The sequence below is a fragment of the Balaenoptera musculus genome, chromosome 18 (assembly GCF_009873245.2).
Source record: "Balaenoptera musculus isolate JJ_BM4_2016_0621 chromosome 18, mBalMus1.pri.v3, whole genome shotgun sequence".
Lineage (NCBI taxonomy): Eukaryota > Metazoa > Chordata > Mammalia > Artiodactyla > Balaenopteridae > Balaenoptera > Balaenoptera musculus.
The window spans coordinates 272,704-295,579 of NC_045802.1; the positions used below are offsets into that span (position 1 = coordinate 272,704).

At 36.9% G+C, this 22,876-nt stretch overlaps 1 protein-coding gene across 1 annotated transcript in view; it reads left to right on the forward strand.

The window, feature by feature from the left end:
- The window catches only part of RNF17 (ring finger protein 17), a 121,234-nt gene extending 98,630 nt beyond the window's left edge, over window positions 1-22,604 (forward strand). The window contains exons 27-36 of the mRNA XM_036832032.1: window positions 8,560-8,679; window positions 9,660-9,740; window positions 12,042-12,167; window positions 13,316-13,372; window positions 15,178-15,294; window positions 16,448-16,616; window positions 18,274-18,409; window positions 20,263-20,452; window positions 21,888-21,987; window positions 22,475-22,604. Coding sequence (XP_036687927.1) covers window positions 8,560-8,679; window positions 9,660-9,740; window positions 12,042-12,167; window positions 13,316-13,372; window positions 15,178-15,294; window positions 16,448-16,616; window positions 18,274-18,409; window positions 20,263-20,452; window positions 21,888-21,986 — 1,095 coding nt within the window. The 3' untranslated portion in view covers window position 21,987; window positions 22,475-22,604. The remainder of the gene's footprint in view (window positions 1-8,559; window positions 8,680-9,659; window positions 9,741-12,041; window positions 12,168-13,315; window positions 13,373-15,177; window positions 15,295-16,447; window positions 16,617-18,273; window positions 18,410-20,262; window positions 20,453-21,887; window positions 21,988-22,474) is intronic.
- Window positions 22,605-22,876: the final 272 nt, after the last annotated feature.

The window sequence follows — 22,876 nt, forward strand, 5'->3', positions numbered from 1 at the left end:
CATTCTTTATTTTAAAGTCTATTTTATCTGATATGAGTATAGCTACTCCAGCTTTCTTTTGATTTCCATTTGCATGGAATATCTTTTTCCATCCCCTCACTTTTAGTCTGTATGTATCCCTAGGTCTGAAGTGGGTCTCTTGTAGACAGCATATATATATGGGTCTTGTTTTTGTATCCATTCAGCAAGCCTGTGTCTTTTGGTTGGAGCATTTAATTCATTCATGTTTAAGGTAATTATCGATATGTATGTTCCTATGACCATTTTCTTAATTGTTTTGGGTTTCTTTTTCTAGGTGCTTTTTCTTCTCTTGTGTTTCCCACTTAAAGAAGTTCCTTTAGCATTTGTTGTAGAGCTGGTTTGGTGGTGCTGAATTCTCTTAGATTTTGCTTGTCTGTAAAGCTTTTGATTTCTCCATCAAATCTAAATGAGATCCTTGCCAGGTAGAGTAATCTTGGTTGTAAGTTCTTCCCTTTCATCACTTTAAGTATATCATGCCACTCCCTTCTGGCTTGTAGAGTTTCTGCTGAGAAATCAGCTGTTAACCTTATGGGAGTTCCCTTGTATGTTATTTGTCATTCTTCCTTTGCTGCTTTCAATAATTTTTCTTTGTCTTTAATTTTTGCCAATTTGATTAATATGTGTCTCGGTGTGTTTCTCCTTGGGTTTATCCTGCCTGGGACTCTCTGCGCTTCCTGGACTTGGGTGGCTATTTCCTTTCCCATGTTAGGGAAGTTTTCGACTATAATCTCTTCAAATATTTTCTCTGGTCCTTTCTCTCTCTCTTCTCCTTCTGGGACCCCTATAATGCGAATGTTGTTGCGTTTAATGTTGTCCCAGAGGTCTCTTAGGCTGTCTTCATTTCTTTTCATTGTTTTTTCTTTAGTCTGTTCTGCAGCAGTGAATTCGACCATTCTGTCTTCCAAGTCACTTATCTGTTCTCCTGCCTCAGTTATTCTGCTATTGATTCCTTCTAGTGTAGTTTTCATTTTAGTTATTGTATTGTTCATCTCTGTTTGTTTGTTATTTAATTCTTCTAAGTCTTTGTTAAACATTTCTTGCATCCTCTCGATCTTTGCCTCCATTCTTATTCCGAGGTCCTGGATTATCTTCACTATCATTATTCTGAATTCTTTTTCTGGAAGGTTGCCTATCTCCACTTCATTTAGTTGTTTTTCTGGGGTTTTATCTTGTTCCTTCATCTGGTATATAGCCCTCTGCCTTTTCATCTTGTCTGTCTTTCTGTGAATGTGGTTTTTTGTTCCACAGGCTGAAGGATTGTAGTTCTTCTTGCTTCTGCTGTCTGCCCTCTGGTGGTTGAGGCTCTCTAAGAGGCTTGATGGGAGGCTCTGGTGGTGGGTAGAGCTGACTCGAAAAAAATGTTTTGTGACTCTGTGTGGTGACGGATATTAACTAGACTTATCATGATCATTTTGCAATATATGCAAATGTCAAATCATTACATTGTATACCTGAAACTAATATTATGTTATAGGTCATATCTAAATTTAAAGTATTAGGCATACTGAAAGGCAGAAACACAGTTTGGAAAGACACAACAAGCATCAGAACCAGACATGGCAGGGATGTTAGAGTTATCAGAACAGAAACTTAAAACAGCTATGGTTAATATGCTAAGGGCTCTAATGGATAAAGTAGACAACATGAAAGAACAGATGGGCAATGTAAGCAGAGAGATGGAAATACCAAGGAAGATCCTTTGATTTGCTTGTTAGTAGACTGGCCACAGCTGAGGAAAAAAATCTCTGCACTAGAGGATATACATAGATAGAAACCTCTAAAACTGAAAAGTAAAGAGAAAAACTGAAAAAAAACAGAACCAAATTCCCAAGAACTGTGGGATGGCTACAAAGGTATAACATACAGATAATGGAAATACCAGAAAGTGAAGAGAGAAGAAAAATTATTACTGAGAATTTCCCCAAATTAATGTCAAACAGCAAACCATAGATCCTGGAGCTCAGAGAACACCAAGCAGAATAAATGCAAAAGAAACCATCTGTCATTTCAAATGACAGGAAGTCAAAATTACAGAAAAAATCCTGAAAGAAGCCAGAGGAATAAACCACCTAACTTACAGAGGAGCAAAGATAAGAATTACATCCAGCTTCTCCTCAGAAACTATGCAAGAAGCCAGAAGAGAGTGGGTTGACTCATAAGCCAGTAATTTGAGAGGCAAGTGTCAGTAGAAAGGAGAGGTGCTTTAATCAGAAAAGCCAGCAATCTGAGGAGAAGGTGGACTTGTGTCCAGAAACCAACTCCTAAGATTCTGCTCAGCCAGGACAGTTTTTAAAGGGGAAAATGGGCATGTGGGGAACAATCTCAGTGAATCATCGAGGCAGGAGGCTGGGTTCTACATCATTCTGCATTGCATACAGGCTGGCTGCCTCTCTCTTCAGATGTTATATTGCCCGAGTGATCTGCCTGCAGGATTGCTTAGGGAGGCTGTTGGTGGTAGGGGGGAGCTAGCCATATTTTTAACTGCTTAATTCTTCATTCTTCTTTTCATCTAGAAGAAGAATCACTGGATTGGACAGGGCATGGTATGCATTCAGAAGAGCACATGTCAGGAGTTAGGTTAAATTGCCTAGTGATCTCATTCCTGTAATTAGGTTCTTTTAAGGTTAGAGGGGAACAGAAATGTGCAAATGGGAAAGGGGCAAAAGAGCTGCTTTCAGTCTTTTCTTTCAAGTGCTGTTTGCCAACGTTAGTCAAGTTTACCTAAAACCTTTGACATAATAATTAACTGTTTATTGAAAAGTAAGTTGAGCAGCTGAAGCCACTGATATAGGAAGAATGTTTTCCCCACCTCTTTCAGCTAAGAGAACAATGCAAATTGGGTAGAAATCACAGTGTAAGTTTAGCACTTTGGTTCACCCAGAATAGCCCCTCATTTCATACTAATTGAATAAAGAAATAAATGAATCAATTAAAAAAAAAGAGTGGGTTGAAATATTTTAAATCTTGAGAGGGAGAAAAACCCATCAGCCTAGAATTCTGTACCCTGCAAAATTATCCTTCAAAACTGAAGGAAAAATGAAGACTTTAACAGAGAAGCAAAAACTGAGAGAATTTGTTGCCAGTAGATGTGCCTTGCAAAAAATGTTAAAAGAAAATTTTTAGAGAGAAGGAAAATAATATAGGTTAGAAACTCAGATCTACATAAAGAAAATAATTGAAAAAGGAATAAGTGAAGTTAAAACTTTTATTTTTCTTATTTTTAATTGCTCTAACAGGTGATAGTTTGTTCAGAGTAATAATAGCAGTAAATAATTAAGTTACATGTGCTTTCAGTTATATATATGCTTATGTATGCTTATATATAAGTGAAATGAATGACAATAATACAGGGGATGAGAAGGAGGAGTTAGGATTATTTTGTTACTCTAAGGTACTAATACTGTCTATAAAGTGGTATAGTGTTATTTGAAAGTGGACTTGGATTAGTTGTAAGTGATTATTGCAAACTGTAGGGCAACTACTAAAAAAATTTTTAACTATACTGATTCACTAAGAAAGAGAAAATGGAATCATATAAAATCCCTCCCCCAAAAAAAACAGCAAGAGGAAGAAAAACAGTGAAAGACAAAAATAAGAATGAAGAACAAGAGCAGGTAGAAAACAGTAACAAATTTGTTAGATATTAATCCAGCTATGTCAATAATCACTTCGAAGGTCAGTGGTCTAAATGCACCAGTTAAAAGACCCATATTATTGGAGTGGATCAAAAAACAACACCCAACTATATATTGTGTGTAAGAAACCCACGTTAGATATAAGATAAAAATAGATTAAAAATAAATGGACTTAGAAAAATATTCCATGCTAACACTAATCAAAAGAAAGAAAGAGTAGCTATAATGATTTCAGAACAGACTCAAAGCAAGGAAGGTTATCAAGGAAGAAGGGCATTACATAATGAAAAAGGGTCAGTTTTCCAAGAAGACATAAAATTCTGAATGTCTTAATAAATTCTTAATATGCCCCTAAGAACAGAGAGTCAAACTACATGAGGCAAAAACTAGTAGAACTGCAAGGAGAAATAGGTGTATCCACTATCATAGTTGGAGACTTCAACACCCCCCCCTCCCCAATCAGAAATGGACAGATCCAACTGGCAGAAAATCAGTAAGGACATAACTGAATTCAACAACATCATCATCAACTGGATATAATTAGCATCTATAGAATTCTTCCCCCAACAACAGCAAGATACACATTGTTAAGCTCACATGGAATATTCACCAAGATAGACCACATTCTGGGCCATAAAACACACCTTAAATTTAAAAGAATAGGAATCAGTGTTTGCTCTCAGACCACAATAGAGTTAAACTAGAAATCAGTAAGAGAAAGACAACTGGAAAATCCCAAAATGCATGGAGATTTAACAGCAAACTTCTAAATAACACATGGGTCAAAGAAGAAATCTCAAGAGAAATATTAAAATATTTTGAACTAAATGAAAATGAAAACAACTTACAAAATTTATGAGATGCAGCTAAAGCAGTGCTGAGAGGGAAATTCATTGCATTGAATGCATATATTATAAAAGAAGGAAAGTCTAAAATCAATTATCTATGTTTCTACCTTAGGAAATTAGAAAAAGAAAAAAGCCAAAGTAAGCAGAAGAAAAGAAATAATAAGAATTAGAGCTGAAATCTGTGAATCCCTGAAAATAGGAATTCAAGAAAAAAAATTAATGAGATTTAAAGCTGGTTCATTGAAAAGTTTGATAAAATTGATAACCCTCTAGCCTGGCTAGCCAAGAAAAAAAAAAAAAAGACACAAATTACTAATATCAGAAATAAAAGCAGAGATTTAATGAACATTGAAAGATAAAGGAATACTGTGAACAACTATGCCCACACATTGGATAACCTAGATGGACTAGACCAGTTTCTTAAATGACACAAAATGCCAACACTCACACAAGAAGAAATAAACAGTCTCGGCCTATGTCTTTTAAAGAAATTGAGTCAATAATTGACAGCCTTCCAAAACAAAAACCACCAGGCCCAGATAGGTTCACTGGTGAATTCTGCCAAACATTTAAGGAAGATATTTTACCATTTCTCTACAGTATCTTTCAGAGGAAAGAAGCAGAGGGCATACTTCATAACTCATTTTATGAAGCAAGCATTACCCTAATTCAAAAACAAAGACATCACAAGAGAAGAAAACTACAGACCAGTATCTCTCAGGAACATAGATGCAAAAACCCTCAGCAAAATATTAGCAAGTTAGAGCCAACACAGTATGTAATGTTTAAAAAAAATTACATACTATGACCAAATAGTGTTTATCCCAGGTATACAAGGCTGATTAACCATTTGAAAATCAATTATAGTAATCCATCACATCAACAGTGTAAAAATGAAAAATCACATGAATATGTCCGTAGATGCAGAAAAAGCATTTGAGAAGATCCAGGACTCATTTCATGATAAAAACTCAGTAAACTAGAAGTATAAGGGAACTTCTACAGGTATCATAATACTTAATGGTGAGAAACTTGAGGCTTTTACACCAAGATCAGGTACAAGGCAAGGATACCCACTCACCAATCCTTTTCAGTATTGTACTGGAAGTGTTAGCTAATGCAACAAGACAAGAAAAGGAAATAAAGGGTAATCAGATTGGAAAGGAAGAAATAAAACTGTGTATGTTTGCAGATGACATGTTCACCTACATTAAAAAAAAATGCAAGAGACTCATCAAAAAACTCCTGGAACTAGTAAGCAATTATAGGAAGATTGCAGAATATAAGGTTAATATACATAACTCAATTTCTTTCTCATATACTAGCAGTGAACAGATGGAATTTGAAATAAAAAATACAATACCATTTTACGTTAGCACCCCCAAAACAAAATACTTAGGTATAAATCTAACAAAGTATATACAAAGATACATATGAGGAAAACTGCAGAACTCTGAGGAACAAAATCAAAGAACAAAATTAATGGAGCAACACTCTGTTCTTGGATAGGAAGACTCAATGATGGCAAGATGTCAGGTCTTTTCAACTGTATTTATGGATTCAGTGCAATCCTAGTCAAAATTCCAGCAAGTTATTTTGTGGATATCAACAAACTTTATTCTTAAGTTTATATGGAGAGACAAAAGACTCAGGATAGACAACACAATATTGAAGGAGAAGAACAAAGTTAAGGACTGACAGGCTAGGCTTCAAGACTTAGTATAAAGTTAATCGAGACAGTGTGGTATTGGCAAAGCAAAATACAAATAGATCAATGGAATAGACTAGAGAACACAGAAATAGACCCACATAAATATAGTCAATGCTCTTTGACAAAGGAGCAACGGCAATACAACTGAGCAAAGATAGTCTTCTCAGCAAATGGTGCTGGAACAATGGAACATCCACATGCAAAAAAATCTAGACACAGATTTTATAAAAATTATAAAATCTTCCATAAAAATTATCTCTAAATGGACTACAGACCTAAATGTAAAACATAAAACTGTAAGACTCCTAGAAAGACAACATAGAAACATAGATGACCTTTAATATGGCAATGACCTTTTAGATACAGCACCAAAGACATGACCCATGAAAGAAATAAGGTACAAGCTGGACTTCATTAAAATTAAAAACTTCTCCTCTGCAAAAGACAATATCAGGATAATGAGAAAACAAGCTAAACACTGGGAGAAAATACTTGCAAGATATACATCTGATAAAGGACTGTTATCCAAAATATACAAAGAACTCTTAAAATTTAACAGTAAGAAAACAACCCAATTTAAAAAATGGACCACAGACCTTAACAGATACCTCACCAAAGGAGACATACAGATGGCAAATAAAGATATGAAAAGAAGTTCCATATCATATGTCACCAAGGAAATGCAAGTTAATACAAGATAGCACTACACATATATTAGAATGGCCAAGATCTGGAACACTGACAACACCAAAGGCTGGTGAGGACATGGAGCAACTGAAACCCTCCACTGCTGATGGGAATGCAGAGTGGTACATCCACTTTGGCAGACAGTTCGGCAGTTTCTCAACAACTAAATCTACTCTTAACATATGATCCAGCAGTCGCACTCCTTGGTATTGTTGACCTGAAATAAACAGACTGCCAGATACTTCTCCAGCAAAGTTGGATTTATTCAGGATCAGCAGAGAATTACAATTCAGGGTCTGCAACCATGGTAAGTCACGTGCAAGTTCCTGCAAAGCAAGGAAAGGAGAACACGTTTATAGAGAAGAAAAAGAACTGGGTATGGCTCTAGTAAACAAAGAGTCCGTGGCTTTTCATTGGCTGAGTCCTTCCCAGGAAAGAAGAGTCTGTATTCCTCCTTTTGGGCTCTGCTATCATCAAAGGACATGGAGCTCCCCTTTCTGATCTCCCAACTCTGTTTAATTGAGGTTTCTGTCTATTAAATTTTTACAGTATTTACCCAAAGGAGTTGAAAACATGTCCACACAAAAACCTGTTTATAGGAGCTTTATTCGTAATTGCCAAACTTGGAGGCACCCAGGATGTCCTTCAGTAGGTGAATGGATAAATAAACTGTAGTGCATTCATACAATGGAATATTATTCAGTGCTAAAAAGAAATGAGCTATCAAGCCATGAAAAGCCATGGACAAACCTTAAATGCATATCGCTAAGTGAAAGCAACTCTGAAAAGGCTACATATACTGTATGACTCCAACTATATGACCTTCTGGAAAATGCAAAATATGGAGATAGTAAGAAGATGAGTGTTTGCCAGGGGTCGCGGGGAGGGAGGACAGAGGATTTTTAGGGCAATGAAAACACCCTTTGTTTTCACAGAGCGTCTTTATACATTTGTCAGTCCCATAGGGTGTACACATCACCAAGTGAACCCTAACGTAATCTATATGGACCTTGATTTTGACGTATCCATGTAGGTTCATGATTATAACAAATTACCACTGTGGTGCAGGATGTTACAGTGAGGGAGGCTGGGGTGTGAGGGAAATCTCTGTACCTTTCTCTAAATTTTGCCGTGAACCCAAAATTCTTTAAAAAATGAAGTCTTTAGAAAGTTATTTTACAAAATTTGAACACTGGATGACTTAAAAACAAGTTTCTTTCTCATAGGACTTCTCAGAACCTTTATTATGCAATGTGATTCTCCAGGAAGGAAACATTACATGCAGAGTTTCCCAAAACTGTGAAACTGAGGAATACTGAGAATTTGAGAAATGTTCTTTTATTCAATGGAAATCAGGACTTCTAAAATACTTGGAAAAACAAAAGAAAAATTTTAAACATCCTCCAAAAAATTGATTATTCTCAAGAAAAGAAAAAGCTTTTGTTCATGTGTAAGAAAACCTTTTGACAGTGAGGTTTGATACACTATGGGATGAGGAAATACAGTGTTACTTTTTTTCTAGAGATTTTTTAAATCCAGATTTATATCTCCTTCTAGGATGTCTTTTTTTTTTTTTATTCTCTTTAATACCAGGGAGTCCTTTCTGTCCCCTAGTTTTTAGTAGTAAGTTTTAATTATGAACTTTGTCCTGTTTCAGGTACAATATTTAGATCACGGATTCACTGAGAAGATTCCACAGTGTCATCTTTACCCTATTTTGCTGTATCCTGATACACCCCAACTTTGTATTCCTTGTCATCTCTATAATACCATACCTGTGAGTAAACAGGGATTTATAGGATGATTAATTTTAAAATACTGTCTTTTTATTAACAATAGTTTTCTAGAAATTAGAATGTAAAATGAAATCCATTTCAGTGCAACAAAAATTATATTTAGAAATAAGCTTACAAAGATAGACTAAGGGCCTTTATGAAGAAAACGACAGAATTATACTGAAGGATATAAAAATATCTGAATAAATTGAGAGAGATAATGTCTTCATAGATGGGAATTTTGTTTGGAATTGTTAATTTTTAGTTACGGTTCAAATAAAATTTCAAGAAATTTGAAGCTGGATCAGAGAAAGGAATGGTATATTAATTATCTCTTGCTATATAACAAATTAAGCTTAAAATTTAGTGGTCGAAGTCAACAATAAGCTTTTTAAAAATTTCATACAGTTTCTGTGGCTCAGGCATTGGGAACAGCTTAGCTGGGTGTTTTGGCTCAGGGTCCCTGATGACTCTGCAGCCAAGATGTGCACCAGAAATGCAATAACCCAAAGGACTGACTGGGCTGAAGAACCCGCTTCCAGATGCTCACTCACAGGGCGCTGGCGGGAAGCTGGGGCTCCTCATGGGCTTTTGGCAGGAGGCCCCAATTCCTGGCCAAGTGAACCTCTTAACACATAAGACGTAATAGTCACTGCTCCTTAATAAATATACATTGTAGTCAGTATACAAACACTGCTTTGGCATATTGGCCTTTTTTTAAAGTTTTATGATGCTTTGTTTTTAGTGTAGGTTTATATTTTTAAAGCATAAAATGCTTTAAGAGAGTAACATGGGGGGAAGCTGAGATAAATTATTAGTTTCTTAAGATCATTTTTATCATATACCCATGATATTCTCTGAAAACTGCCTATATATTTTGTCCTTCTCTCTAGTGTTATCTGTTTATGGCTACTTTTGTGTATCTTCATTTACTTCCTGCTCTTATTTTGTGAAAAAATCTGAGTTTATCGATCCCAAATAGGTCGGGAATGTCTGGCAACCAGATGCAGTAGAAGTCCTTCAGGAACTGCTTTCAGAGAGAGAGGTGGAAGTTCACATTATGGTAATTTGTGTTTGAAGCCTAGATCATTGGGGCTGCCCTGGGAGTCCAGCAGTTGAGACTTCGCCTTCCGATGCAGGGGCTGTGGGTTTGATCCCTGGTCGGGGAGCTAGGATCCCACGTGCCTCTCGGCCAAGGGACCAAAAAACAGAAGCAATGTTGTAACAAATTCAATAAAGACTTTAGAAATGGTTCACATCAAAGAATCTTAATAAAACCAACTTCAAAAAAAAAATTAAAAATAAAGCATATATCATTGATTTAGTTTATTTGCCATAAAGTGTTACAGGTAATATAATTTGAGGGATTTTTTTTATGAAGAACTATGTTCCTATGTGATTATCAATTACTCGTTAACATAAAAGAAGTTGCCACTTTGGTTCCTAGGCTCATTTTAAATAAACCTAATTTTGAGCAAGTTCCTGAGAACTTCCATAAGCAAGTAATTTGGAAGATTCCTTATTAACAACTTATTTTGACACGAGGAGAGTACTAAGGAAATAGAGATGTTTATAAACACACATGGTAGTTTTCAGGATGGTGCTGTGTGTGTAGCACTGTGTTAGGTGCAGGTAATTCCCGTCCTCAAGGGCCCTGTCTAGTTAGTGAAACAGTGAGACACAAGACAAAACCCTAAAGACTTTACACCACAACTTGCTGAGAGCCAGGCGGCTGGTAAAAAGAGCGAGTGTAATAGGAATGTAGAAATGGGAGTTGATGAAGTGCTCCTGACAAGGTAGGTGCGGAGACAGAAATGGGAAATGCATTTGCTAGAACAGTAGGAGTTTTGGGAGGAACAGCAGTGTGAATAGGGTTTAAGAGAAGTAGACGTCAGGCAGGAGGCCCCATTGGGGGTTCTTGAGCAGTGAGGCAGTGAGAAGATTCTCCTGGAGCTGTGTTGGAGGGTTCGGGCAGAAAGATAGAAGAACTTTAAGGAAGTATTTCTGTATGAAAGGTGTGATGGTAGGCTGATAAAGACCTAAAAAGAGCCGCAGATGCACTTAAATAAGAAAGTGGAGAAGCCTCTCTGGTTATTCACAGCCTCTGTGGACAGTCACGGAAGTCCTGCAGAGATGGGAACTGTTCAGGTTATCCAGGTGGCTTTCTTTGCTGCTTAGCTTAGCCTAGGAAAACAGTGTGGCGTATACCAAGGTACTCGATTTCTCAGAAACCATGCCTGTGCCTGCCCTTGCAGCCCTGCTGCCGTAGCAGACCTTCCCCAGAAGTGCTCCTCCTACCTTACATGCTCATGGCACGGACCCGGTGCCTCTTAACATGCTGGGCTCTGTCCTAGGCCTGCAGGTGCAGCAAGAGCCAAATAGAAACTCCTGCCTCCGTTGAGCTTCCATTTTAGTGATGGGAAATAAAACGAAAAAAAAAAATATATATATATATAAGGTATGTTAAATAGTAGTGCTGGCCAGAAAAATGAATTAGGAAAGGCTGATAGGAGATAACATTTTAAATACAGTGGTCAGAGAAGACATCCCTAAAAAGATAAAATTTGATTGAGACTTCTGAGTGGTGAGAGGACACGCCACGCAGTTACCAGATCAGTGCAGAGAGCCGCAGGGCAGGAGACGCCTGGAGTGTCCAAGGAGCAGACGGACGGACGGAGGTGGGAGGCCACCTGTGAGAGTTGCAGTTGTCGCTGCGCGGAGGTGGATGTGATCTGACCTCACAATCTACTGTTTTCACTTTGCACTGGTGAAAACTGGACGGTAGAAAAAGGTAGAAGCAGGAGATCAGCTGGAAGGTGATTACACTAACTCAGCAGAGACATGAGTTTGGACTAAGGTGGTACCGACTGGAAATAGCGAGGAACGATCAGCTTATCAGTCATGTGCATTTTGGTACCTAATGTTTGTAAACGGACCCACAGGTTTTAAAGCCACTATATGACTCCTAGACTGTTGTTAATTTCTTCTGATTCCTGCCATTTTTGGATTTTTAACTAAACTTCATTTCTTTACCCCTGAGCATACTTTTTCTTTCTCCTTCTACTTAGTATAAATTATTAGTATTATCTAAAGATGATGTATAGTAAATTGTTTTCTTTACATAACTAGAAAACTCTCTACCTTATGGACATGTAAATATATTTTATAAAAACCAGAGTAGTAGCATTATTGCCTCGTTATCTGCCAAAATACCAGGAAGAAAATTTTACAGGACAAATCACTAGTCAAACTAGTAATACTGTGATTGTCAGAAATCTAATTTCATTTTTGCCGACTGTAAAATTTTAATCTTCAAACAGACTTTATTTTTATAGTAATAATCTCCTTTATTGAACTTAAATAGGAATTACCAGAAAATCCATGGGAGAAATTATCTATTCATCTCTATTTTGATGGAATGTCACTTTCTTATTTTATGGCACACCATAAGTATTGTACTTTTGAACATTCTGAGGAAATACTGAAGGAAGTAAGTGAACTATTTTTCTATAAAAATCTAAACTATAGAAAAAGAAATTGTGGTTAAAATGTCATATTTTGTCTTATGCCTCAAGCCTTCCATATAGTTCTACATGCCTGATATGTTAAGAGGGTCTAGAGGATTTGTAAATTCTTTATTGAGAAAGCAATACCCTATATCATGCTTTATAAAGTCCTAGAAAAGACTTCAATTGCATTAAGAGTCACTTAGTGTTTCTATATCTTCAAACCTAATGAGAAGCCCATATGTTCTCTAACGTTGTTTGAATATAGATGTAAATTATAAAATCATAATGGAATTCACTGCCAGAAAACGACTCTCTCCCAAGATAAAATGGTTTTGCCTTATATTCAGTATTACAACATTTCCCCCATTTTGCCTTCTTACAGGGAACTCAGAGCCAGATTTTAAGCTTAGCTTCAGTAAATAGCCCATTCCAGTTGCCTGGTGCTTCTGTTTTTAATATTTTAAAAAACATAATTAGTCTGTTACAGATAGGATTTCACATGGCAAGCTGCCACAAATACTTTATAGAAATAGGGTACTCATCATAAATAAGAACATGAACATTTTATATAGCAAGATATTTTTAGACTTACAGTTCACTTGTTAAGTTTTTGAATATTCATTTCGGCGATAGTACACAACCAAACAGTGGGTGTGCAGTTCAATATAGGAAACTACTTTCTTCTCTCAAATAGGAAACTATGACATAACTTTGTACATGTGATGCTCACAGCCAGTTGTTTCTTTTGAGCATAGAGGTGTGTGTGTGTGCGTGCGTGCCCCCGTGTGTTTGTGTAAAGGGTGTTTCATCTGTTAAACAGGTTTTATAAAGATTACTTAGTCTCTCTGGCAGGTGTACTCTTCAGTGTGAACATTTAAAAGGAAAGGTAAGAGCTCCCACTCTTATTATAAACTAATGACAATTGACATGCTTTTAGCATAATTTTGAGGATTCTTCTTGTTGCAATATTAAGATCACTCAGAACACTAAATTTTCCCATAGTTAAGCTGAAATGAATGCCAACAAGGTCATGCACACGGTTTTTGTGGGATGAAATATGAAAGTGCCTTAAAACAATAGTACATAGTTAAAGATAGTTTTATTCATTAATAATACTATATTATTTCAGAAACCAACAGATTACAATAAAAAGTATGAGGAAGAGAGATGGGAAATAAGGTTTGAGGTAAGTTTCAATCCAAATATTTTGAAAATTTGGACACTTCATCAGTACAAAGAATCTGATACAAGATCAGGAAGGTAAGCATAACAGCTTTATTGAGATAATTTACATACCATAAAATTCAACTTTTTAAAGTGTACAACTCAGTGGTTTTTAATATATTCATAGAGTTGTGCAATCATCACAACTATCTAATTCCACAACATTTCATCTCAAAAAGAAGCTCCATACCAGCAGCAGTCACTTTCCATTTCCCCTTCCCCAGTTTCCTGGAAACTGTTTCTGTGGGTTTGTCTATTCTGGACGTTTCATATAAAGGGAATCATAGCCCTTTGTTACTGGCTTCTTTCATTCAGCATAATGTTTGCAGGGTTGAATCATGTTGTAGTATGTGTCCTTTTTATTGCTGAATAATATTCCATTATACAGATACACACATTTTGTTTATCCATTCATCTCTTGATGGATACTTGGGTTGTTCTTACCTTTACAGATAGTGAATTAAAGCTACTATGAACGTTTGTGTACAAATTTTTAAGTGGATGTCAGTTTTCAGTTCTCTTGAGTATGGACCTAGGAGTGGAATTACTAAGTCATATGGTGACTGTGTTTACCATTTTAAGGAACTGTGAAACTGTTTTCCAAACCAGCGGCATCATTTTACTTTGGTACTAGGATTGTACAAGGGTTCCATTTTTTCCATATCCTCACCAACACTTACCTGACTTTTTTCCTAGCCATCTTGGGATAGGTGTGAAGATACAAGTCCCTTATCAGATATGATTTGCAAATATTTTCTCCCATTCTGTGGGTTGTCTTTTCACTTTCTTGATGGTATCCTTTGAAACACCAGAGTTTTAAATTTTGATGAAATCTAGTTTATCCTTTTTATCTTATTTTTTCTTTTGTCACTTTTGCTTTTTGGTGCAAGAAGTGTTTTCATAAGTAAAATTTTATCATTTAAAATTTTAAGTAGAATTTAATTCCTATAATTATAAAAATGACATATGCTTGTTGTAAAGTGTTTTGTAACAAATCAGTAAAATTCAACAGTAGGTAGTCACTTCTTGCTGAAATCTTAGTGGTTCAAATATGTTTTGTTTTGCCACCAGTTTGGAAATGTTAAATAGTAATAAGTGAGTCTACAAATTTGAATATGATTGTTTTACTCTTTATGTTAATCACCATATTCAAGATTTTTTTTAACTTACTAAAAGAAAAATCCCCTATATTTTTATATGTATATTTCTTTTAACAACTGCTAACTGCCTTGATCCTCTTTGGAATCATATAACTTTTAATTACTCCTTATGCTTTTATAGAGCTTAAGAGAGAGCACACTTTTTTCATGATTTTTAACTTAAATCTTCCTTTGTCATTTCATATTTTAGTTTTTATTATAAAATACTCTAAAAATAAATGAAATACTACAGAAATGTGAAAAGAAAGAAGTTGTCCCAGTTCTACATCTTGAACACCCCAGTCCGTCCCACTAAGCAGCCGCAATTTGTTAATCATTCTTCTAGAATTTTATGTGTTATATGTAAATATTATATATAAGTAAATATTCCTGTGGGGTTTTTTTTTATACAAAATCTTTTTTTTTGGCGGGGGACAAAAGACTGCTAAAGATCTTTTGATTACTTATCACATTTTGGTCCCACTACAACAAAATTATTTTGTGATTTTCAGTGTCTCAGCTAGATTTTTGCTAAATGAAAGTAAATTGGCACTGTAATAAGCTTTAATAATGTGGTGGGTTTCTGTAATAGTCATTCTGAAATTGGAATTTATTTTTGGTGTTTTAGGAATTGCTTTTGCCTGAAACAGAGACGCCTATTTTACCGCCATATTTGTCTTCACCTCTTCCTCCCCCTGGAGAGCTCTACGCTGTTCAAGTGAAGCACGTTGTCTCACCCAGCGAAGTACGTGATTCCAGTAATGCTGGTGGTTAAAAACATGACAGGCAGTCTCAGTCTTTAACTCTAGGGTTGATTCTCCACATTTCCATCTTCCTGATTTTCATAGCTGACAGCTGGTGGCCGCTAGGTTGCCTGCCCTATAATGTCCTCTTCAGACACTTGTTTGTACTTAATGAGGCAAGTGTTCCTTAATCACTGTTGGGTTTTCCCAGTATTGTGTAGCTTTTTCATTCAAATATTTAGATTGTTAAGTTGGAACTTATTTCCACCTGTGAAATCTTATTAAACATCTCATTCCCCTGTCCTCGTCCTACATTGAACTTAAGTGCTCTTTATTCGCTGTTTTTCCATACCAATAATCACCTTGTAACACTGTGCCACTTCCTTATTTTGTCTGCTTCTTCCCACTAGAATGTAATTCCATGAAGACAGGGATTTTTGTCTGTTTTGGTCAGAGGTGTGTCCCTAGAACCTAGAATACTGCCTGATACATAGTAGGCACTCAGTAAATATTGACTGAATGAGTAAGTACACTAAAGAAAATTCAATTATATATGCTTGGCTAACGAGAGAAAGAAATGACAAATTAAGCGGCCAGGCAGTCTCTCAGCCATTTTTACACAGTAAACTATTCTTTTCACCTACAAGAAGAATTTGCTCCATAATTTCATCAGAGAACATAGTAGCGCAAACTATTGCTGGTTTTTATGATTTTTAGTTAGTTATTAGTCACCACATAAATTACCCCAAATTGAGCAGCATAAAACAACACACGTGAAAGTCAGAAATCCAGGATCTCGGGTTGCAGTCGGGGTGTGTGGGGGGTGTGTGCAGGATCCACTTCCAGAGCCCGAGGGCTGGGCCCCGGCCCCGCGGGCCTCTGCTGGGCCTGCTGGCGCGCGTCTGCACGCTTCCCTGTTGGGCTGAGCGCCGCCAAGGCAGAGACCACGCCTTTGACAACCTGGGCTCAGTGGTCACATACCGCCGCCGCTCTCATGCTTTCCAGTCGCAAAGAGCAAGTCTGATTTGCTGTGGGGACTTGACTCTGAGGGCTGTGAGGTCGTTGCTGGGGACTGGCGTGCAGTAGTTCTGTCCACATCATGAATACTAAAAATTACAGCATTTGAACTTTTTCCCTTCCCTTCCCCCCACTTAGGTGTATATTTGCCTTGACTCTGTAGAAAACTGTAATCTGGTGAAGCAGCATGATGACACAGTTGACGGTGGAGTCAGCTGGGAACCTGAGGCTGAGAGCCTTGAGGAAGCGCTGGGGAGGTTCAATAAGGATGTGGAGACGTTCCTGCCTCTGACGGACTTCCGAACAGGTACTAACCTTTCAGAGTAAAATGGGATTCCCAGTGAAGCCGCTGTTTTGTTTCAGTGCTGATGAGACTGGGTTGTTTCTAAGGTTAACTGGTATTTCTATCACCCTCACTTGATATGCATGGTCTCTTGCCTTGGGGCGCTTTTGTTTTTCAAAGCTCAGGCCACACTGTAACATTGACTGCGTGAAGGTGGCTTTTCTGAGCTTGCAGTTTTGCCAGTAGCTCCGATTGTGAGCTGTTACTTGGACCTGAACGGCACTAATTTTAATTACAAGCCACCTAAGCTGCTAATTGTGGTGTGGGGCAGCAGAACTCAGATTGTGTCGAGTCCTGCCAGCATGGGTGAAATCCTGCTTTTTTCCCTTTCTAATCTACTTCCCTATCTTTATTAAATATATGGCATTCTCCTATGAGGAAAATGCATCTAGTTACTGGTGTTGACAGTTCCTGAATACCAGGAGTGGTGTCTACACATTTTATCAGTATGTGATGTATAGGGATGTATTCATCCTTGGTATTTTGTTCATATCAGAGGATACTTTAGCAAAGGAAAACATCAGCCTGACGTCCTATCTGATTTTACTTAATGAGATTTTAATCATTTGTGACCCATGTTTGGCTGATAAACACCACTTGCTGTTCCCTCTGCCTGGAAAGTTCTGGGGTGTGTAGCAGGGTCTCTGCTCAGCTATCCCCGCATGGCAGCTCTTCCCTGATGCATCCCACCCCACCCCCTCCTCCCGTCCTGTAAGGCAGCACCACAGCAGGGACTCTGTGCTGCAGCGTCATCAGTGCTTAAGGAGGGCACCTGGCACAAGTAGGTGCTCATAAGTATTTGTTGAATGAGTGAAAAAATAAACTCAGTCACTTTTTCTTTTTGTAAAAACTAATTTATAATCTGGAAGAAACAATCCCTTCCTCACGGTGCTCTTCTCTCAGGGAGGCTGCACAAACAGTCCGTGCGTAATGTGATCATTCATGGAGCTACACATACATGTGTGCATTTTTCTATGGTTATTCTTCAATTAATTATGCATATGTACAAGTTGATTCATAGACAAGTGCTTATTAAATATGTACGGAACCTGTATTGAAGGAGTTGAATAAGGAATCTATTTAGGTAACACGTTGAGGATATGTGGTTGAAGTGGGTTGGGAGTATATTGTGAAGAACCCTGTAAATTGCAGTCTAAGGACTTGGTACTGCAGACAGTTAAGATGCCATTGAAATTTTTTAAACTACAGAGCAATGGAATTGGATTGGAGGAGAAGGAAATTAAAAGTAGGAATAACAGAAACCATTTTACTATCATTTGCAGAAGACAACTGCCCAAAGGAAAAAAAATCGGGGGCGTATAAGAAGTGGGAACAATGGAAGGATGGTTTAAGCCTTGGGTGGTGGAAGAACTAGGACTCTGAGAATGGAGAGGTGTCTTTCTTCCAGCCTTTTCCTAACTTAGGAATTAGGAAAAACAAGGTTTATAAAGTATAAACAGAAAAAAGAGCACAAGCCAACATGTGGCTAACTGTTGAGTGTTTAATTCTGAATAATGGGTAATTGCTGATTATATTTTCTTTGTACTTTACTGTATTTTTTTAAAAAAACGTTTTTAAGAAAATAAAAGGCAATGTGATTTTCCCCTTTTTGTCTTTTCAGAAATGCCTTGCCTTGCAGAATATGATGATGGCGTATGGTACAGAGCAAAGATTGTTTCCATTAAAGAATTTAATCCTCTGGCTGTCCTGGTACAATTTGTTGATTATGGATCAACTGAAAAGCTGACAATAAACAGGTTAAAAAACAAAAAAGTAAACTTAGTTGAATTAGGATTCTTAGTTTTCTATTTTTTTTTTTTAATGAAAAGATTTTGCCTCTTTTTAAAAGAAAAAAATCTATTTTAAAGCTACTTATATATTGGGAGTATTTTTTATCTAAAAGTTATTTTTTACTGTAAAATATACATACCGTAAAATCTACCGTGTTAAAAAATAAATTTTAAAAAATTCTTAAAGAGAAAAAATTTACCACATTAGCCATTTTTAAGTATACAATTAATTGGCATTAAGTATTCAGTGTTGTGCGACCATTGCTACTGTCCATTTTCAGGACTTCTTCATAACCCCAAACAGAAACTCTGCCCCTCAATAACATTCCATTCCCTTTCCCTCAGCTCCCGGTAACCCCTCTTTTACTCTCTGTATGAATTTGCTTATTTTAGGTTCTTCATCAAGTGTAATCATAAGTATTTGTCTTTTTATGTCTGGCTTATTTTACTTAGAATGATGTTTTCAGAGTTCGTCCAATTGAAGCATGTGTCAGAATTCCATTACTTTTATGACTAAATAATATTTCATTGTACGTATATACCACATTTTGTTTATCTGTTCATCTGTTGATGGGCACTTGGTCTGTGAATAATGCTGCTATGAACAATGACATACAAAGAGCCGTTTTGAGTTCCTGCTTTCAGCTGTTTGGGGGTATTATATACCTCAAAATGGAATTGCGGGACCATATGGTAATTGTGTGTTTAACTTTTTCAGGAAATGCCAAACTTTTCCATAGTAGCTATACTATTTATATTTCCACCAGCAACGCACAGGAGTTCCATTTTCTCCACATCCTTGCCGACACTGTTATTTTCCAAGTTTTGTTATTGTTGTTTGTGATACTTTTTTAATAGTGGTAAAATACACATATCATAAAATCTACCATCTTAACCATTTTTAGAAGTATAGTTAAGTAGTATTAACTTTCCTTACATTGTTAGTGCAACCAATCTCCAGAACTCTCTTCATTTTGGAAAACTGAAACTAACCCTGTGCCCATTAAACGATCCCTCATTCCCTCTTCATCCAGCCCATCAACCACTGTTCCATCTCTATGAATTTGATTATTGTAGGTATCTCATATGTCTTTTTGTAACTGGCTTATTTCACTTAGCATGATGTCAAGGTTCAACCATGTCATAGCATGTTAGAATTTTCTTCTTTTTTAAGGCTGAATAATATTCCATCACATGTATATAACACATTTATCCATGCACCCATCAGTGGATACTTGGTTATTGTGAATTATGCTATGAACATGGGTGTACAAATATTTCTTCATGACCCTGCTTTCAATATACTCAGAAGTGGAGTTGCTGGATAATATGCTTATTCTTAGTATTTGGAGGAACCACCAAACTTCCCCACAGTAGCATTTTACATTCCCACCAAATGTCCAAGGGTTCCAGTTTTTCTCTGTATCCTCACCAACACTTGTCATCTTCCATTTTTGTTTGTTTTAAATAGTAGCCATCCTAATGGGTATGAGGTGATATCACATTGTGGCTTTGATATGCATTTCCCTGATGATTAGTGATGTTGAGCACCTTTTCATTTGCTTGTTGCCCATTTATATCTCTTCCTTGGAGAAATGTCTTTTTTAATGTATATTTTCTCTCATTCTGTAGGTTGCCTTTTCACTCTGTTGACTGTGCCCTTTGCACAGTTTTAAATTTTGATATAATCAAAATTTTTTCTTCTGTTGCCTGTGCTTTTGGTGTCATATCCAAGAATCACTGCCAAATCCAACACCTTTAACTTTTTCTCTAATTGTGACATTCTTAACATTTTAATTTAAGGATTTCTTTTGTGACAGACTTTGTCAAATTCCTGTTCATCTTATGCAGTATCCAGCCCGAGCCATAAAGGTTCTCTTGGCAGGGTTTAAACCTCCCTTAAGAGATGTAGGAAAGGCAAGAATACCGTACTGTCCCAAGTGGAGCATGGAGGCATTGTGGGCTATGATAGACTGTCTTCAAGGAAAACAACTTTATGCTTCTTCCATGGTAAATATCTGCCTTAATTAGCCAAAATACTTTGAAAGCTATTTCAAGGATCCCTGTTAACTTTCTAAAGTGCTTTTTATCTCTGCAGCTCTAGATGCAAAAATGCTTTAAAGCATTTGATGTTGTAAATACTATAGGATTAATTTTAAGGCTTGTTCAAATGTCTTAGTTTGTATTTTACAAACTTTTGATTAGCCCTGCAATGATATAAAATATCAGTGATGTAATGACTAAGATAAAAAATGATCAAGATGAGTATCCTATAATCAAAGAACTGATAATGAGGAAAACATGTAAACTACTAATACAAGGTAGAATGAAATAAATGCTATAAAAAAGGTATAGGTATCTTTGGGGTGTGTGTGTGGGGAGAGAAGCAGGAGCGATGAGTTGTCTGGAGAGATCAGGGTAGGGTGTTTGAGCCCCTGCTTAGTAGGCACTCGAGTGCTTATTCATTAAGTATGACCGGGAGAAAGTGACATTCGAGCTGCATCCTAAAAGTAGAAAAGACCAGAAGGGGGATTCTGGTCAGAGTCAGAGAAAGGTTCAAATGGTGCTCATATCATAACTGTACTGACTTTGAATTGTTTAATGCAGTAGAAGCTGCATCAAAAGGTCCAAAAAAGAAAATCCAGATCATGCTTGGTATAAATATGCTTTCTACTTGAGGCTTAGTCACAAAGGGGTGGCTCGAAGGCCGTATCTGGCTTGTAACCATGTTTGATTTAGTGCACAGCTGTTTTAAAACTGGAAAATTATACACAAAGTCTTATTTCTAAGTACTATAAAATCTTCTGAAGTGACAGCACCAGTGGTGCAACAACAGTCCCTCTAGGTGGGGACATGCTCTTCGGTTCACCCTAGTCCTCACCACTGTTGTTTCAGCCCAGCTCGCCCTGATCTGGGGACCCGAGATTTGGGGGATTTCTGATATAATGGCTGTGACAAGAATGAGCTCTTAATGAAGCAGTGCTGTTACTAGACAGTGCTTTTTGAAAACCTCTGTACATACCATGTTCCTGTGTATGCAGTGGTGTAAATAGCTTATGCAGGGTTTCTCTCAAGAAGCCAGTGAAAATAACAAATGTTCTTATAAATACATGTGTATTCACCTCTATGAGTAACACTCAAAATTTGGTGACTGTATGCATAAAGGTATGCTTTATGTGTAGAATGTAAATGAATTTTAACAGGAATGGTAGTATTAAAGCCCACTGGCTCAATCCAGGAAAACTTTGGGGAGAGTTACATTTTAAATAAAGTAAAAGATGGAAAGAATGGGACTTAGCAAGAAACCATCAAGATACCTTTTGAAAGTAACAGTGTATAAATTATAAATAAACTTAGAGAATGCCTTGTCCCTCCTGCCAGTTGTAGGAGGAACAGGCAGCAAAGACATGATGGTGTTTTCTTGACATGTATGTGTTAATTTTAGGCTCAGGTACCAGAACAAATAGTGACATTATATGAAGATGAAGGGTATCCAGTTCATATGTCATTAGTAGAAATGGGGCTTGCAGACCAAGACGAGTGATGTAAGTACCACAACTTCTTGTTCACCCTTACAGTCAGCATGATGTAGCAGAGATTCATACTAAATTGCCCTGAAAAGCACCTTTGGCCTTTCCTTGATTTGTCAAAGGAATGACAACAAAGCTCAACCAGAGTCTCTCTTGTAGATCTCTCCTTCATAGGCCCTTCTTACCTATTGAGTACCAGTAACAAAGAGGTTCCATAGCTATAAAAACGCTTGGAACGGCTATCCTGACCATTCATGGTGCCAGATGGTTATGGGGGCAAGAAGGAGAGCAGCGGAAAGCGGGCACTATAAATAATTTAAGCACAGAATGCTGTGCTACACATGCAGCACTACTGGACAGTCAGTGCCCTGATAACAAGGTTATTAAAGTCCTTTGGTAAACAGCTCACTCTTTATCCATTCACATAAACGTAACATGTGATTCAGTAACTGTATTTGAACCTTAAGCAAAGGTTTAAAATAACACACCTTTTGTTTTTCAGGTTTACAGTACAGAGCATCTATAGCAGCCCAGAAGAAAGTTTTCTGTTATATGTAGACCATTTCAGGCTTATTTTTCTTGACTTGTTCTGCAATAGTGCTGGCCTTTTTTTTCTTTTCTTTACATGTTGAACTGTTAGGAATTGTTCCAAAAAAGTTAATAAATATTTGCTTTCAAGTATTTACTTATTTTATTTTACTGTAATTTTTAAATGAAATATTTTAGGCATGTTAGAAAGAACATATTTAGTTCATTTTATAACTAATGTACATTCAGCTGAAGAAACAAGACATCATCAGCACAGTTGTAGGCCCCTGTTCTACCCTTCCCCAGTCATTCTGTTTCTTACAGAGGAGGTGAATACTGTGAATTTGGTGTTTATCATTCTTATATAGCTCTCTAT